Source organism: Grampus griseus (assembly GCF_964374135.1).
Source record: "Grampus griseus genome assembly, chromosome: 17".
Taxonomy (NCBI): domain Eukaryota; kingdom Metazoa; phylum Chordata; class Mammalia; order Artiodactyla; family Delphinidae; genus Grampus; species Grampus griseus.
The window spans coordinates 35304437-35323158 of NC_139011.1; the positions used below are offsets into that span (position 1 = coordinate 35304437).

Below are 18722 nucleotides of genomic sequence, written 5' to 3' on the forward strand. Positions count from 1 at the left end.
CAGGGGGGCCTAGCCGGCAATTTTCAGTGAGACAGTCAGGCGTGAATCTTGAACTCACTAAAACCCCCAGAATGGTCAAATAACTGAGGTTTCCATGGGAACGAGGTAAAAGGTAGGTGGTGAGAGAACAAAGGCCGCGCGTCCCAGTTCAGGGCCTCCCGGCCCGCCGGCCGCACTGGGGGCGGAAGCGGCGGTGTGCCAGGGTGGCGGGCTCCGGGGTCGGTGACCCACACCGCCGCGGCGCTGGCGCCCCTCTCCGGGATCCTCCCCAGGCCGGGGCACAGGAGGACGCCGCCGAGACTGGAAGCTCGTGAGAGGGGACGCAGGGGTCGAAGCCTGGCCGCCGCCCCAGTGAGTGAGCAAGCGACTTGTGAATCACACTGCGAGCCGTCACCCGCCAGGACCGAGATCACGCGGCTCCTAGGGCCGGCTGAAGCCGCCCAGATGGAGCACGCAAGAGAACGGGGAGGCGGTGCGCCGGGGACAGAGCGCGACGTCCCCTGCTGTTCCAGTCTCTGAGGGGCCACCGTCCCCGCCAGGCCCCGCCCCCTCTCGCTTATGTAATAGGGGCGCGCTGCCATTGGCCCGCGCGACCGGAAGAGGCGCAGGCGCGCGAGCGGGTGGGGGCGGAGGGAGGCCGCGGCAGGAAGGCCGGTGGGCGGGGGCTGCGCTGAGCAGGCTACGCTGGGGCGACTGGGAGAGCTGTGCGGCGTGCGCGAGCACGAGGTGTAGTGGCCTCCCCCTAGGCTGAGGCGGCGGCGGGTGCGCGCGGCGGCGGGTGCGAGGCGCGGGCTGTTGTGCTCCCGGCTCTCCCCTTTCCCCTCCTTGGCGGGTGGAGGAGGCCGAAGCGGTACTGGGCGCGCTGCGCTCCCCTTCCTCTCCCTCCGGCCACCTCCCCCGGCCCTCTCGCGCTGCGCGGTTTCTCCGACGCAAGACTGTCCCGGCCCGGGTGAGCGGCTGTGGGGCGGTGCTGACGCCGCAGGACTCCTGGGAGCCGGGTGGGGGCCCTGCCGGTGGGGTCGGCGGGGACCGTGGGGGGTCATCGCGGGTCGCGAGGGGCCGCCGGCCTGCCCCGCCTCCCTGGGGGCGGCCGAGCCCGTCCGGTCCCGGCGCGGGCCGCGGAAGGACGGGAAGCTCGGGCGTCTGCCAGGCCCTGCAGGTGGCCGGGTCGCAGGCCGGCCGCGGCGGCGGAGCGGTAACCCGCCGGCGACAGCAGCTGGTCGGTTTCTCGAGGCTGGGGCTTCCTGTGGCCGAAGGGGCCGGGTTTCGGGCAGCCGAGGCCTCCAGGAGGCGCGTCTCGGGCCGGGGTCCGTGAGGAGTGGCGGGTAGGTAGGGGTTGTGTGGCTCTGGGTGGCAGAAGAGAGGAGGGAGCTCTCCCAGGCGGGAGAGGCCGGTTTGGGAAGGAAGGCGCGCTGGGCTGCAGCTGGGCTCAGCGAAGTGCTGGGTGAAATAGACCTCACTGCTGGTGCTTTCATCCTCTCTCCTCTGCAAAAGGGATGTATTTAAAAGGTTAGGGTCAGGATGTTGGTCACTGCTTGGGCCTCTTCGTTTTAGATGCTTGTGGAGAATGATCCTACTTCTTGGATCCAAAATCTATTTCTCTCTTACTCGTTTGTTTTGGTTTTAAGAGGATCTTTGGGACAGTGCTTACTTGTTGCCTCCTGTAAGAGCTCCTCATTTTGGAAGAACTCCTTATTCCCTCTACTGCTTCCCTCTTTGGAGCCCCCTCAGAAGACCATACAAAATAAGAGTTATATTAAAAGCCAGCTTTTAGGTACTTATAAAGGACTTCTTGCTCCTCCGTTTGTTGCATTTAGTCAAGGAGAAGTTATGCTTGGTTACGCTTAGATCTTGTAGAAAACTCAGCTGGCTTGAGAGTAAGTCCTAAGTCGAGCTGTCCAAAAGCAGGTGGTTTGGTCGTTTGCATTTCTGCTTTCAGAAAGGAAATCAGTGCAGCGTGTTGCTAGAACTTAGGGGCCTACCTCAGGCGTTTAGACTGATTCAGTTTCCCTTACCTGGTGTTTTCTGTTTTAAAAATAAGAACAAGCAACCACAGTCTTCTATTTATTAAAACTTCTATGGCTTTTTGTTACTTTTGTTAGATGACAATGAAAATGGGTTAAATGTATTGTTAATGTTATATTTGAGGAGAAATGGTAACTGCAAAAGTTAAAAATAATGTGTATCTAATGGCATTGCTTTCTACAGATCACTGCATGAAGATGTTATCAAAATAGCTAATAACTTCTAGATATCAAAGAAACCTCTAGAATTAGTAGCTTACCATTTTATAAGTTTTTTTTCCAATGTAAAACAATTAAGAGGTTACCCACACAGTGTATTAACATACGTAGCATAGCATACATCGTGTGGAAGAGTTCAGATCTATGAGAGAACTGAAGTATTCTAACATAAGGTATTGATACTAAGGCATTGAGACATTAAGAATGCTATAAACATTAGGATGCATAAAGATTGAATACCCATCATCCAAATAATACAAAAGTATCCAAATCTGTTTCCATGGGAATTGGTTTGTAAGCGTGCCATAAATATACTTTTAAAAAAATCATTTCAGCTTGGAATTAATAAGAATTTGGTTTTTAAAAAATAACAGAAATGATAGTCTTCAAGGGCTAAGACGTCTGGTAATATTTACCTTTATTTGGTGAGAATGGGGTTCTTATATTAGGCTAGCATACTAAACATTTTTGTAATTTGTTAAAATATTCAGCCAGCTTTCTAGAAAAGGATTGATCCTTCTTTATATTTTGACTTCTGGTTCAGTGTTTAATGCTAGTGGGAACTCGTCCAATTGATGTGTTTATTTTTTCAGTTTCCCTTTTTCTTTTTGGGAGAAGCTCAGGTGTTTTAATGAAATGCTTTGACCTCATACCTGTTAACTAGTTAAGGTTCCAGTCAGAAAAAGCTAGCACTGTTTTCTGGTGAAGTTATAGATCCTTTGTGTGTTCATGTCCTGCAATGACTTAAAAGTTTAAAATTTAATTGCAGTGCTAGTCAAAACTATCCATAGGAATTCTCCTTAGATCCTATTTTAAAGTATTTAAAAAGCAGCTGAGACTCATTATAGACCTTTTGTGAACAGATTTAACTTGTGTTGTCTTAAAGGAGTCTTTAATTTTAATGAAAAAATAAAAGTAGTTCTTTTCCCTTAATTTTTAACCCATGTTCATTTCAGATAATCAGTAGTAAAAAGTGGTATCTTTCATTTTTGTAAAGGTCCCCTTAATCTTATTTAATAATTTGTCCAGCAATCCTATGAATACCATTTTTTTTTTTTTTAAGAAAGAATAGCACAGTAGTTTCATGAAACCTGAGTATTTAAGAGAACGGTTTCCATTGCTCATATGAGCTCCTTTAGAGACATTAGATGACAGCTTTTATTTCTCTTAAAGTTGTAAGAATCTCAGGTCGCACAGTGAATACTGGAAGGGGAGAGTGCCTTTGCAAAATGATCAGACAAATGATTGAGGAAGGGGCTAAACTGTTTCTGGTAAACTTTTGAAGATTACATATAAGAAAGTGTACAATTCTTAGGTGTATAGCTCAGTGAATTTTTACAAGTGAATCAACCTGTATAACCATTACCTAGATCAAGACACAGAACATTATCAGTACCCAAAAAATCCCCCTCATGCCCTTTCTTCCCAGCGTTACTTCATGGATTAGTTTTGCCTGTTTTGAACTTTATACAACAATATGTTCTTTGTATCTGGCTTCTTTCCTTAATGCTGAGATATAACCATGTTGTTTAACAATAGTTTCTTCTCTTTGAGTGCTGCATAGTATTCCATTGTAGAAATCTGCTACAAGTTATGTATCCATCTTACTATTAGTAGGCATTTGGATTGTTTCCAGTTTTAGAAACAGTATACCTGCACTTCTGTTGAATATATACCAAGAGTGGAATTGTGAGATTATAGAGTAGACGACTAGTTTTCTACAGTGGTTCTATCAATTTATCCTCTAGTAGCATTGTATATGAGAGTTTGTAACTCTGAGAGTGTTATCATACTTAGATTTCACTTTAATGCCTCAACTTCTGTTTTTAGATATGGCTCGTGGACAGCAGAAGATTCAGTCTCAGCAGAAAAATGCCAAAAAGCAAGCTGGACAAAAGAAGAAACAAGGACATGACCAAAAGGCTGCTGCCAAAGCTGCCTTAATATATACCTGCACTGTCTGTAGGGTAAGGGGAATTGAAAGACATAGATTTCTCGTGGACAGTTCTTTCATTAGAGATTGGTTTGTATAGGTTAAAATTTTGCAAACATGGCGAGATAAATGCTTTACTTGAAATAGGAGATTTGAGAACTGGTTGTGTTAGGAACCTGTCTTCATTTATCTGTTCAACAATTTTATATATATACGTATATATACATATATACACACACACATATATATGCTTTTTGTTGTTGTTGTTCATGCCGTGCAGCATGCAGGGTCTTAGTTCCCTGACCAGGGATTGGACCTGTGCCCCCTGCAGTGGAAGTGTGGAGTCCTAACCATTGGACCGCCAGAGGAGTCCCAACAATTACATGTTTTGGATAGCTCCTTTGGCCAGGCACAGTTCTCTTGGTGTTAGTGAAAAGGAGTGAACAAAGCAAAATCCATTTCCTCATGGAGAATAAAGATGTCTTCTTAAGGGCAACACTTTGAACTTTAAAAAAGGTCAGATTTACATTCTTAATTTAGAGCTATGTAATATACCTCTGGTTATATTAATTGGTTTTTTTTTTTCTTCACTACATTCATAGTTATGATGTCTGCAAAACTAAATAGAGTATATTCACATTGAGGGCTTTTACTAGAATTAATGTGTTTTATTAGATTTGAAGAATAATCATAACAGCTGCTATTGAGTGCTGCCCAGGTGCCAGACACTGATCGAAGTGTTTTACATGCATGAGCCCATTAATTCACGTGACAACCCTATGGCATAAAGTACTTTTATTCTCATTTTACGGGAGAGTAAATTGAGTCATGGGGACTGAATAACTTGTGCAGGGTCACCCAGCTAGTATGCAGAAGAGCTAGGATCTAAACCCAGGAGGTCCAGCTCCAGAGCCCACCTTTTAGACCACTATACCACACTGCCTTGAAGTTTTTCTTAAATTCCAAGCCAGGGTCTCTTTTTGGCCTGTTTGTTCAAGCTCACTACCCTTGAAGTTAGTGAATAAAAGTGCCAAAGGAAAAGTGCATAGTGAGATTGATCCAGTTACAAGAAACTTTTTTTGTTCCCCCCAAAGCCCTATGCCTAGGTAGAATTGGTAGTAGGGATGGGAAGGGATCTTGCTAAGGCTTGATTCCTGGACTAAAGTTTATCATTTATTGAAGTCATTACTGATGAAATAGAAGTTCCTAACTACATAAAATTCTCTAAGAGAGGAAATCTATTACATTAAATAACCTGTTCATAGTGAGCTTTGATATACTCAAAATAATAAAATGGAGCAGCTTCAGATTCTGTTTGGAAAGAGGCAAGGTAAAAGTAAATTTCGCTAAATTACTAATGAAGAAATACCTTGACCTGAAAATATTAGAGTAGCTCATATACTTAAAAACTCAAAACAACAAAAAATGTGTATTTCATGTTTTGTCTAATGTAATGTGCTGAAGAAGAATTGAAGGTCCTTGCTTAGGTAAGTGAGTACCGTGTAGTGTTTGAGATCTGAGTACCTAGTACTAGGTTAACCATAGGTATTGGACAAATTAATCTCTAGGTTTTAGTTTCCTTAGCACATAAAATGAGGATAGTAGGACCTGATTTAAGATTACTGGAAGGGGGCTTCCCTGGTGGCGCAGTGATTGAGAGTCCGCCTGCCGATGCAGGGGACACGGGTTCGTGCCCCGGTCCAGGAAGATCCCACATGCCGTGGAGCGGCAGGGCCCGTGAGCCATGGCCGCTGAGCCTGCGCGTCCGGAGCCTGTGCTCTGCAACGGGAGAGGCCACAACGGTGAGAGGCCCGTGTACCACAAAAAGAAAAAAAAAGATCACTGGAAGGTTCTATGAGAATTTTGGTAACATGCTTAACATAATGTGTTTGGTAAATGTTACCTATTGTTTACTGTTAATCAGATAAGAATACTTCATTCTGTGTGACCCTTTATATGTGAAATGTGGGAATATGCTAGGAATTTCTTTGTTACAGGGTCCTTTTTCATATAGGAATTTAAAAGTGTTTTGCAATAGTTGTCAATCGTGAGTAGTCTCAGGACTTTAAAAGTTAGCACATTTTTATTTCATGAGTCAGGTCTAACTCTTCTTTTTTGCACAATTTTTTAAATTAGACACAAATGCCAGACCCTAAGACCTTCAAGCAGCACTTTGAGAGCAAGCATCCTAAGACTCCACTTCCTCCAGAATTAGCTGATGTTCAGGCATAAAGTTGTTTACAGGTAATTGACCTTTTCTTCTTTTCGTTCGTTAATGGCAGGGCTGTATACGAGAGCAGAATTATCTTCTGTAATTGTAAAATTGATTTCTGTCTTCTAGCTGAGACTTCATTACTGAAGTTAATGTTTAACTTTACAATTGTTAAAAGTCCATTTTCCCAGACCATATCCTTTCAATGCCTTTGAAACATCCACGTTTTTAACCACTGTAGGCAAAAATGGCATGAGGTGATGCTGGCCCACTCTGGTCCAAGAATGGAAGAAAGTTTTCAGTTTAAAGAAAATAACTATTATAAAGGTATTTGAGGGTCTTGCTCCCAGAAAGGATGCAGACCAAAGTTTATGAGTGCTTTTTTGAGGTATTTTACTTAGAATGCTTAGTAGAGCTTCTGAGTACATTAAAATGTAAGGCAAAATGTAGGCATTCACTGTATAAACTAGGTAGTTGCTTGAAAATAATCAGTTTATACTTTGTGTGGTTGGATTTTTTTTTCTAAATGGTGGTGATGGTATATGCATGAGTATTATTTTTAAAGTAAATTCATCAAAGATCTGTTTATAAAAATTTAGCTGACAGATCTATCAGACTAACTTCGTAGCTTAGGCATGTTGTGCTTTTTTTTTTTTGAATTTTATTTATTTTTTTATACAGCAGGTTTTTATTAGTTATCTGTTTTGTACATGTTAGTGTATATATGTCAATTCCAATCTCCCAATTCATCCTGTGCTTTTTTTTAAAGACATTTGAAATGCATATAAATCACATTTGTGTAATGCTTACGTTCACCGAAAATCTTGCTTATGTTTTGTAGGTGAATTCGTGACACCTTTGACTCTTCTCCTGTCTCAGACCTTAGGTAACAAACCTGCAGCTGCTTTTCTAACAAACTGTTGATCAGCAAAAATAAAGGGGCTACAGAAACATTCATTTTTATGCTGTTCCCTTTTGGGCTTCATGCAAAGACAATTCTGTGTAAATGTACAGTTGACTCTGATTTGGAAATCTGAAAATCAGTCCATCCTTGTTATAAAAAATTTTTTTACAATTGTAATTATATTGATGTTCATATTGTATAAAATAACTCATTTAATAAAGTAGTACTTTGATTTTACAACATCACAGGATAAATGGTTCTAGAAATTCTGTTCTAACTTTCTACATTATTTGCCTTATAAAAATCTAATGAATTCATCAGCTAGAATTGCAAGCGCAATTCTTATCTCCCTTTCTAAGTTCAGGGGCATGTTCATAGTTAAACTAGAGCAGACTCATTCATGAAATCTGTGCACACGATTTTATTGGCAGCTGCTGGCCTAGGTGAAGAATGACTTACCTGCTGCCTTAGTATATTGCAATCATGTGTCATTTTTCCCTCTGATTGTTTCTTGTGATTGAGGTTGGAGTATTTAAACTTGCTGTGTGACCTGGCTATACATGCCAGCCAGGTCTAGCTTGTAGATAACTGATAAATTCCTTAAAGTGGTTGGATTGTCAGTCAGCCCATCTGAAAAATTAGGTTCTGAAGTATATGCCACAATGGAGTAATTAGCCTACTGTTCAATACAAAATATGATGGAACATATGTGAACTGGTAAAGATCTATCTTTTATAAATTATACTTGATTCTTTGAAAATGGTTCAAGTTCTTTCATTTGAAATTGAAATATAATTTTCAAAGGAGTTTTTGGAAGTTAATAACAATTTGGCCAATTTATGAATGGATTTTGCATTAACAGAAAGATTAGAATGGCTTGTGACTGGGTTAATTCCCAGAACCTTCTCCTTCCTTTCCTTTTTAAGTGAGTAGTTGATTTTTACTTTGTTCTGGTTCCTAAAATCAAAGGCTGTGTACAGTATGACTTCCGTCTGAACTAGAAAAATATTAAAATAGGCCAATATCCACATTTTTTTGGCTCTAAGGATGGGGAAGTGGGTTGGTTCCGATGAATGAGGTAAATGCTACCCAGTTAAAACAGACTAATTTGGGTTTCTTCTAATTTGCTTTTGCCAACTATTAATACAAGTGAAACCGCTGTAACTCAGTTTAAATTTTAAAGTTCATAGAATAGGAAGAACACTCAAATATTTACTGGTAATTGCTTAGAGCCGCAAATCTGATCCTGTGGATTACAAAGTGCATTCCCTCTTTCTGCTGTAACTCATCACTGCATTTGTTTTGTAACTGTACATATTCTGCCCGCCTTGTTTGTCTTCACTGTAAGTTTAAAATAAGATATTTCCAAGGAAAAGCTTCAGTGGTGATAGTTCCTTAGTAACTCCTATTATACTCTTACTTTAAAAATAGTCATTTTTTTCATGTATTTGATTTCCTCAGTTTCAGATTTATTATTTGTTAATTCCCAATATGTTGGTTACCAGAACATTAGAGTTGGCCTAATTGCTTATAGTGGTTATTAACAGAAGTTCTGGTTAAATTACAATTTAAAAGTTTTTAAAAGTGCTTTGAGCATATGTATGTTTATGTTAGTAACAAATCATTTAAAAACCTTTTACAAGTTTTGGGTTAATTTTTGTTTTATTTGTTTTACTGACTAATTCAGAATAAAAGCTTTATGTTCTTATATTTAACCCTTTTTTTATAAGCAGCTGAGGACAGCATATTTAACTTTAGATCTCAGTGATAGGGAGATGGCTGCATTGATATAGCATAAGACATTAATTCTTTCATGCGAGAATTATTAGTGCAGTCCCCATTTTTTGTGTTTGGCTTAAATCGGTGTAAGGGGAAGATTACAATTTTTAAACATCCTCATTAATTTGAAGATTCTTTAACAGATCACAGCAAAGTTCATTATAAAACTGTTATGGTGTCTTCAAAGACTTGATAAAATACACAGAATTGCTCCTTTTGTATTCTGTATTGCCATTAGTTGCCAAAAGGAACGGGGTTAAGATTAAACGTTTCCATTCTCCTTCGTATGCATCTACATCCCCATGTTTAACTGACACACTGGGGGCTCAGTTGTGTGCTGTAATGTCTTATTAAAGAAGATATTAAAGAAAACTAAATTAGTCTAATTTCTTCTACATTTTAGGAAATTTTTATATTGCCTTTTCCCATTTTTTTTTTTCATTTTTCAATTTAGAATTGTCTCTTGAGTGTAGAACTTGGTAGTTCTAAGGGTGGCAAGAGATTTCTTTCATTTCTCAAGGTTTTCCCTTTAGTCTTATCTGTTTGAGGTCTATAGAATACTTCTTAAGAATAAAAGGAAAAACGTTGCTTAGAACCTTGCTATATAAATAAGTGTAAGCTGTTGGAAGGGGGAAGTAATTAGCTACTAATATAAAGATAATACTAAAACAAAAAATGCTTAGATCAGTTAATTGAATTGAATGGATGGATAAGTCCTTAAAGACATTGACTCAGATTTGAGATAACACTTGTGGTTTTATATTAAGATACTGTATAGCTAATTAATCATATCATACTGGGATGTATGTAGCATGAATAAGATAGGCTTTACCAACATTACTATTTTACCCCCCCAAATCTTTGTTTTTCATTTTTTAAATATGTGGAATATACTGTACCTGTTTTAAAATGTGGTTAATGTAGAGGCCTTTTTCTATAATACAGTGATCGATCACAGTCCAAACTATAACTGAAATATATTTAAGCCTATGAATCTGCATTCATTCATTTGTGCTAGAATTTTCGTTTTGGGGGTAGTTTTTGGTCTGGTTTAGTTTTGGTCACAGATAATATACTTTTTAGAGTGTATTGCAATGAAGATCAACACTAGGGGGTTGTGTTTACTGTGACTTTACATTCTGAGATCTTTCAGGCTAGCTTAATTTTATCTGTTAAAGTTTCAGAAAAACCTTAAGTGCTCCCAATGTGAAGATTTAATAAAACATCTGTCTGCTTGGCTGAGAAAATAGATGTTTTATTAATGAAAGTACAACCTGTCTTTATTAATTGTGGATTACCATATGAAACTGAAAATTAAATATCTTCTATTTTAAATGTTCTTTGGCTAAGCTGTTTACTAAGTTACCATATTTTTGGAGTTTTTTTATTTGTTTTTGTTTTTGAACAGCCATTCTTTAGCTCCAGTTTTTCTGTGTGTAATATGGCTGCAAATTTAAAATCTGCACATATACAAACAGGCTTCAGTCATTTATTTGTATCCATATGGGCATATCTATATTGTGAAGCAATTATGTTAAAAATCATATTCCTTTCTAATCATTTTTTAATTTATGAGCATCATTGTTCCTTTACATGATATTAATACTAATGGCTTAGGGTTTTGTAGACATAAGTACCTCACTTTATCACTACCTTCTGCCTTGTAAAATTCAGAATGGGACTTGCATTTTGGATTCTATTTTATTAAAATTTTAATTAGAAAATAGGCCATCATAATATTTCCTCTATAACGGTGTAACAGTGTTTCTCATAATGAGGTCTATAGCTAAGGTGACCATACCCATACATCCTGGTTTGCCAAAGAACACTTTGGCATAAATATTGATTTAATATTAATTGATATTTAATATCAAAGTAATGTTATTTATAAGGTATCTCATAAATCTTAATATTGCCTCTTTTTATCACACGTGTCATCAGTTTATAAGGTCGCCTGTGTAGAACAGCTGAAGTCATTTTTTTGGCCACACCGCACGGTTTGCGGGATCTTGGTTCCCTGACCAGGGATTGAACCCAGGCCCACTGCAGTGAAAGCACTGAGTGCTAACCACTGGACCGCCAGGGAAATCCCTGAAGTGCTTTTTTTTTTTATAACAACACCTTTTGTTAATTAATTAATTTATTTTTGCTGTGTTGGGTCTTTGTTTCTGTGCGAGGGCTTTCTCTAGTTGTGGCAAGCGGGGGCCGCTCTTCATCGCTGTGCACGGGCCTCTCACTATCATGGCCTCTCTTGTTGCGGAGCACAGGCTCCAGACGCGCAGGCTCAGTAGTTGTGGCTCACGGGCCCAGTTGCTCCGCGGCATGTGGGATCCTCCCAGACCAGGGCTCGAACCCGTGTCCCCTGCATTAGCAGGCAGATTCTCAACCACTGCGCCACCAGGGAAGCCCCTGAAGTGCTTTTATAAATGTAGGTTTTTTTCAGAAAACTATGATACCCAGAAATCCTTACTCATTAAATGGGAATATAGCGTACTGGCAAGGTTTGTCTTTTAAAGGCCTTGAATCTATTTTATTTAATTTTTAAAAAATATATCCTACCAAGACTTAAGCATCTGGTAAAATTAACTAGATTTTAAAACTATGAAATGCCTTTATTTACAGACATTCATATGAACTTTATGTTGTTTGTACCATGTTGTTCAGACTTTTGTCTCCTGATCATCCTTTCATCCAAAGGACTTAGCGGAAATGCCAGTTGGGATTAGAGGTACTGCCTGTTAGTATAGAACACTTTTACTGAGGAAGAAAGGGAAGTCTGCAGCATTGGCTGCAAGTTAGACATCCGCTAGGCTAACAGTATTGAAAACTTAGGGCAAATCTTTTGATATGATACAGGATGCTTCTACATATTATTTGACCTGGATCTCTGAAATTTTCTGTCTTATAAACTCTTACAGGCATACAGAGAAGTTGTAAAGATAGTACAAGGGAGTTCTTGTATGCCCTCACCCAATTTCAGTTTACCCTGATGTTATAATCTTACATTATTTTGTTTGTCAAAACTAAGGAACCATCCTTGGTATGTTACCATCAACTCCAGTTTATCTATAATATCCTTAGTGTTCCAAGATCCAGTCCAGAACATCATATTGTATTTAGTTATCGTTTCTTCTTGGTCTCTTGTGGTCTGTGTTTCTCAGTCTTCACTTTATTCTTTACGACCTTCACAATTTTGAGATGCATGGAAGTATGTTGTAGAATGTCTTTCAATTTGGATTTGTCTGATGTTTTTCTTACGGTTACATTGGGGTAGCAGGTTTTAGGAAGGAAGACCACAAAGGTGAAGTGCCTTTCTTACCATCTTGGGGATGGATGATCCCTACATGACATCACTAGTGATGTTAGCCTCTGTCACTTGGTTAAGGTGCTGTCTATCAGGTTTCTCCAATGGAAAGTTACTATTTTTTTCTTTCCATATGCTATCTTTTCAAAGTAAGTCCAGCGCTTACTCAAGGGGTGTAGGGATTTAGCTCCACCTGCTGGAGGGGATAATTTAGAATTCTTCCATAAGGAAGATTTGTTTCTTCTCCGCATTTATTTATTCAGTCACTTATTTATACCCATATGGACTCATAATCCAATACTCTTATTTATTTTTTTATTTAAAATTTTATCTTTTAATTTATTTTTGGCTACATTGGGTCTTCGTTGCTGCACGCGGGCTTTCTCTAGTTGCCGTGAGCGGGGCTACTCTTTGTTGCGATACGTAGGCTTCTTATTGCAGTGGCTTCTCTTGTTGCGGAGCACGGACTCCAGCCACGCAGGCTTCAGTAGTTGTGGCATGCGGGCTCAGTAGTTGTGGCGCACAGGCTTAGTTGCTCCGCAGCATGTGGGATCTTCCCGGACCAGAGCTCGAACCCGTGTCCCCTGCATTGGCAGGTGGATTCTTAACCACTGCGCCACCAGGGAAGTCCAATACTCTTATTTATTTTGTTGTTCAGTTTATTCTGGCTTTGGCCATTGGGAGCTCTTTCAGATTGGCTCACACGTCCCTTTGACATGCCCCATCCCTTTTTGAGCATTTCCTTATTACTACAAGAAGCTCCTGGCTGATCTTTTATGTCCCCTGCCCCGGCTCTGGAATGAACTATTTCTCCAGAGAGACCTGATTGGAGAATGGTATTTTTTAAATTGGAGAATGGTATTTAGAAACCAAGATCTGGACACTGGGTATGAGGGTTGTTTTGTTTTGTTTTTTTTTGTTGTTTTTAATTATGAATGTTGAACTTTTTCCCACCATTAGCTAAATATATCTGTGGGCTGTGGGGAAGAAAAGTATCATTCTCCCAGATCTTTAGGTGGTGGACTCTGAGTGAGTACTTTTCTGCCCATCATTATTGAAGTGTTCTCTTTTTAAAAAATCTTTTGTCATTAAAAAATTTTTTTTTGTTTCTGTTTTTTTAAGGCATTCTAAGTTACCAACATATTTGTTGAGAGTAATATATGTGAAGGTGCTTTATAAACTAAAGCATTATATAAAAGCAATTTATTATTATAAAATATATAACAAAGGTCCCTAATCTTTAGAAATTAAAATGCATTTTAGGAGATAACATATTTATTTACGTAATTTTAGGCTATAGGGTGAAGTGCTTTGTGTGTCTTATAGGCAATAACTTCTACAGGAATATACAGGAAGGAGATGATGTGTGGGTTGGAGAGTTTGGTCTGTGCCTGGAAGGATGGGGAGTCACTGGGGGGGAGGAGGAGTGAATAGGGGAAGAAAAGTGAGGGTGGCTGAGTGAGCAAAAGCTCAGGGAAGTACATAAAGTTTCTTTGAGAGAAAGTGAGTAGGCCAACCAGAGCATAAGGCTTGTGAATGAGAGCCTTTGAGCCCATGGGGTGAGAGCGGGGAGCAGCATTAGAATGGGACTGGATTGTGCGATGCAGTGAATAGTTCATATTACTGACAACACTGTGGGGATACTTTCAGGGTTTGGGGACAGGGGAGTGACATGTTATTAGGTTATTAGGAGGATTAATATTTAACAGTGAGATATGCTGTTGGTACTGTTTTGATAGAGATCTTTTCTACAACCTCTTGCACTTTCCTTGTCCATAATTTAACTTTGGATCATTCAAGGTCATTAAGAATGCAGATTTACAGGTAGAAGTTTGCTCTGCTGTAGTGCAGTTGTACTGCTAGGACCCAAAGAGCTGTGTTTAGGGCTGTTTGCCTCTGCTCTAAATGGTCCCAGGCTACACACAGTATGTTTCTTTGTGATATTTGTTGTCTACTTCATCATAAAAGTGATAACATTTTTATTATGTATTGAATTCTAGAGAATATAGTAAAGTTGAATTTTAAAAATTCACCATGACAGAAACTTTTTGGTGAATATTCTCTCTCTCTCACATACACACACATGTGCATATGCATACATGCAAATGTATTTTTTAAGTTAATGCATACTTTCATGTCATTTTTTGCACATTATGTTTTTGTACTTTGCCGTTTCACATTATAACAAGTGGAGTTTTTTTTTTTCATGTTATAAACTTCGTGTAAGTGAATTTTTGTGGCTGTATAATGATCCATTGCATAGATTTGCTATAGGTTTTTGTGTTGTTTAACAATTCCTCTGTTGTTGATCATTTAGGTTTTCTCAAATTTATACAGAAGGCTTTATTTCCGTTTAGAATTAAGCATCATAAACTTTAAAGTTCTTGCAAGGAGATAGGGGATGAGATTCTGAAGAATGTGTAGTAGTTCATTAAAATAGAAGATGAGAGAACCTGAGTTGAAGGCTGGATAGTATAGAGGAGCAGGTTACACTTGACCTTGAATGTTTTTGCATCACCTTCATTTGAATACTAGCACTTTTCCATGAATTTGGTAGCTTAAGCATGGCGTATTTCCTTAATTTCTAGTGGAGCTTGAGCATCTTAATTTGTTAACCGTTTATAGTTCCTATTTTTGTGAATTGTCCATTGCCAGTTTATTTGTTGGGGTCCTCTAACTATATTCAGTCTACTATCCACAGTAAACTAAGAAGAACTGGAACTTGCCAGGGGACAATAGATAGCTAGGGTTGTGAAACCCATAACTTATTTTACACAAAGTACAAAAATTATAGGATCTGTCTACACTATTTGCTGGACATCTTAACAGATAAAGTATAAAACCACAGTTTGCATTTAATGCATATTTTCTATTCAGGGCCGATGAAAGTTGTTTTTGATTTATTGATACCTGCCTGTTAATGAAGAAATAGGACAGTAATTTTTAGTATGTTAAGTTGGTTCAAGTTATAGTAACAAAATTGCCTTTCGTGTTTCTAGATCTCTCTAGATTTCTCATCTGCATTTAAGTTCTGTTATTTCATAATTCCATATATGGATTTTCATAGTAACAAAATAGACTGTATTTAAGCCTTGCTTTGAATAGCCAGGAGTATTTCTGATAGGAACAGAGTTCCTTCCTAAATAGGAGATTATTTAAAGCTGTAGTTAAATGACCCATAAGAAAAAGGTCAACATCTAGGTTCACATTTAGCTCTTCTTTTCCCTAGCTGAGTGAACTCGGACAGGTTATTTCACCTTTCTGAGCTACGGTATCTTCAGTCCCTTTATAAAATGCAGAAACTAATACTTACCTCAAAGAATTGTTCTGACTTAAGGAGTAAATGACATCCTGAGTATAAGTACCTGCCGAGTCATTGGTGCTCAGTAACTGTTAGCTTTCCTCCCACTCTCTTCCTTTCCCCTGCCCTTCTACGGAAATGTAGTATTCAGTACATAATGTGTCTCACACATACACTTCTTATTTTTTGCCTGTTTCTGCTTGTGCTTTTTCTAACTGAAATGCTTTCTCTTCTCTCCATCTAAGCCCAGTCTCTTCATGTGGATGTAATACCATCCCTTCTTCAGTACTCAACTCAAATGCTGATTTTTTTTTCTTGAAGGTCAGCATTTTTAAAAATGTACTAAATGTGGGAAAGAGGAGTACACAATAAACATGAAACATGACTGCAGACTGTTAAAAATAGTGTCAGGAGACTAAATTTTAGAAGGGCAAAGTTCCTGAGTTAAACAGCAATAACAAGGCATGGGTGTTGGGTAGCGCTGCCTTAGCAAGTCCTATTTATATGCCATGTATTTTGTAAAAGTCTCACTGTAAAAATGAAACAAACCCAATATGATGAAATACCAAAGGGACACATGGTATCATTGAGTTTTCACTTGGCCTTGATTAATTACAACTCAGAAAGCTATAAGAATTTGTAGAACTTGACATTGTTGAATCTGAACTACTGTCATTCTAGGAAAGTGATACAGATGAGAAGATACCGAGAAGGCCAGAGATAGGTAATTTGTGTCTTGATTTTCAGGAAGCACAAAAGAGACTATTAAAGGATGTGCAGGATTGTAAATGTGCTCTTAATCTCTAGGTAAATACATACATTATCTTTTTACTGTGAACCTCCCTTTTCCTCACTTGGACTAAATTCATGTGTAGTTCCAGTCAGACGCCTTTCCTCCGAAGCTGTTAGGTGTCTCCCTTGCCCACCAGGTGCACACACAAGCCTTGGCTGTGACTGAGTCCTCCACATCTGGCCCCAGCGCGTGCTTAGCAGCCAGCCTCTTCCACTTCCGTGTTTGATCCCATGCTCCTGCCACAGTGAATTGCTTGCTGTTCCTGAGTAGCTCTCACTACCCCTTTCTTGCCTCCACACAATTTTTCTGCCTCTTAATTAGAGTGCCACCTTTCTTCTCTTCTGTTCCTTTGAGGCCTGTCTCTAACTTTTCCTGACACTGTCCAATTCTAACTCTCATAGCCACTTGGAGTAGTCTTTTTTCAGCATTATTTGTACCATTCTTTTAGGATCCTTAAGAAGAGGAATTGGCTTATTTTTGTACCTACTTGAATGTTTATGGCAGAGCATGCAACTGTTTTCAAATGGAGCTTTCCCTAAATTGCAAGAAACCATTCTCATTGCTTTTGTGGGTTATTTTTTTATTTTATTTTTTTTTGCGGTACGCAGGCCTCTCACTGTTGTGGCCTCTCCTGTTGCAGAGCACAGGCTCCGGACGTGCAGGCTCAGCGGCCATGGCTCACGGGCCCAGCCGCTCCGCGGCATGTGGGATCTTCCCGGACCGGGGCACGAACCCGTGTGCCCCGCATCGGCAGGCAGACTCTCAACCACTGCACCACCAGGGAAGCCCTGTGGGTTATTATTTTAAAAAACTTTTTTGGATTTACTTTTTTAGATAACTTAAGCCATAAAGAGTACTTGTTATAGGCAATGCTGTACATGTAGAATACTTTATAGTTTGCAAAATATTTGTCATTTTATGAGATGCATTTAAAAGTACACTTGAAGAAATCAAGGGACAGCTTGATAATATATCTTAATTTCAGCAAGGCAGAGTAATTTATTGTAATCGTGATAGCAAGATTTCATATAGGCAATAGTACATTTGAGTGGACTTTAATTTTGAACTTCTGTTTTGATGTGTTTAATAGTTATTTGTCAACATGTCAAGTTCCATAAAGCTCTGACCTGTCCGTTTTAAATTGTGTGTGTGTGTGCGCGCGCGCACGCGTGCATGCGCATGTGATCAGTTTACGGGGGACACAAAGTCTGGAGGGAAGCTAAAAGAGAATTACAATTCAGAAAGATTTTGGGCTGAAACACAAGTAAAACCAACAAGAAACAGTTTAGGTGGGAGAAATGTAAATCTAGTTAGGAGTTTTAGAAATTGCATTCGCAAGTCCAAAATATGGACAGGAATCCGTCTTGGCATTTTTTCACGTGAGAGCCAATGTGTTAGTTTATTGCAGGCTTTTTATGGGTCAAGCATGATTTCTCTGCCTTAGAAGGTGGGAATGCAACCTTGGTTTAGAACACATTAATTACACAAAGCCATCTTCATTCATTGATTGCCAGTTCTCATTTGCAACTGGTGTTTGATTTTGGGTGTCTTTGTTGTTTTTAAGTGAAACATTGCTTAGCTAGGTTCCATTCAAAGGAGGAGGAGGTCGAGGATGGTGAATAGACGGTAGCCCGTGTTAGCAGCTTTCCAGGCATCTCCCTTGCAGTGTTTTGCTGTCCTAGGGGGCAGATCTGAAGCCATGAGTGGAGATGACCTCATTGTAAGAAGAATCATTACAATGCCTGGATCTATCCAGTAGCAGAATGGCTTACCTAGTGGAACGAGCATCTGTTCCCCAAAGTTCTTAGCAAAGGTGTTGCTGATCATGTCTGGGACAGTGCATCCGGATTTCCTAGTACTTGGCAGGAGGTAAAGTAGATAGGCTCCGAGATCTCTTCTTACTCCGCAATCCTGTGATATCAAGTAATTCACAGTGCTGGGGGCGCTTGGATTGTTCTGTATTTCAGTCAAGTTTTATCAAAAGGAAAATAGAAAAAGTAGTGGGAAGAACTGCTCTTATTATTGTAACATATAAACTGCTTGATCTTTATTTGTCCTCATCTTTCTCAGTTGCTTATAAATTTTAAATGGGAATATTGAGTGAGGATCGGAGACAGGACGGCTTCATCACATTTGGATTTGAGATGTGCATCTGACAGCAGGGTGTATTTACGGTCAGTATTTTAATAGGCCCTTAGATGTCAAACTTAGTTTAGAGGTGCTTCTTTTTATCACCTGGCAAATGGTATTGTA

At 39.6% G+C, this 18722-nt stretch overlaps 1 protein-coding gene across 4 annotated transcripts; it reads left to right on the forward strand.

The window, feature by feature from the left end:
• Positions 1-164: 164 nt before the first annotated feature.
• On the forward strand, positions 165-10358 carry ZNF706 (zinc finger protein 706). 4 transcript variants are annotated; one of them, XM_082674454.1, is made up of 4 exons: positions 165-351; positions 4074-4210; positions 6313-6420; positions 7230-10358. In XM_082674454.1, the coding sequence occupies exons 2-3, from the start codon at positions 4076-4078 to the stop codon at positions 6406-6408; spliced, it is 231 nt and encodes a 76-aa protein (XP_082530580.1). In that variant the 5' UTR covers positions 165-351; positions 4074-4075; the 3' UTR covers positions 6409-6420; positions 7230-10358. The 4 variants fall into 4 exon arrangements, with proteins under 4 accessions (XP_082530580.1, XP_082530578.1, XP_082530577.1 ...); XM_082674452.1 differs by lacking the exon at positions 165-351 and adding an exon at positions 631-726; XM_082674451.1 differs by lacking the exon at positions 165-351 and adding an exon at positions 737-949.
• Positions 10359-18722: the final 8364 nt, after the last annotated feature.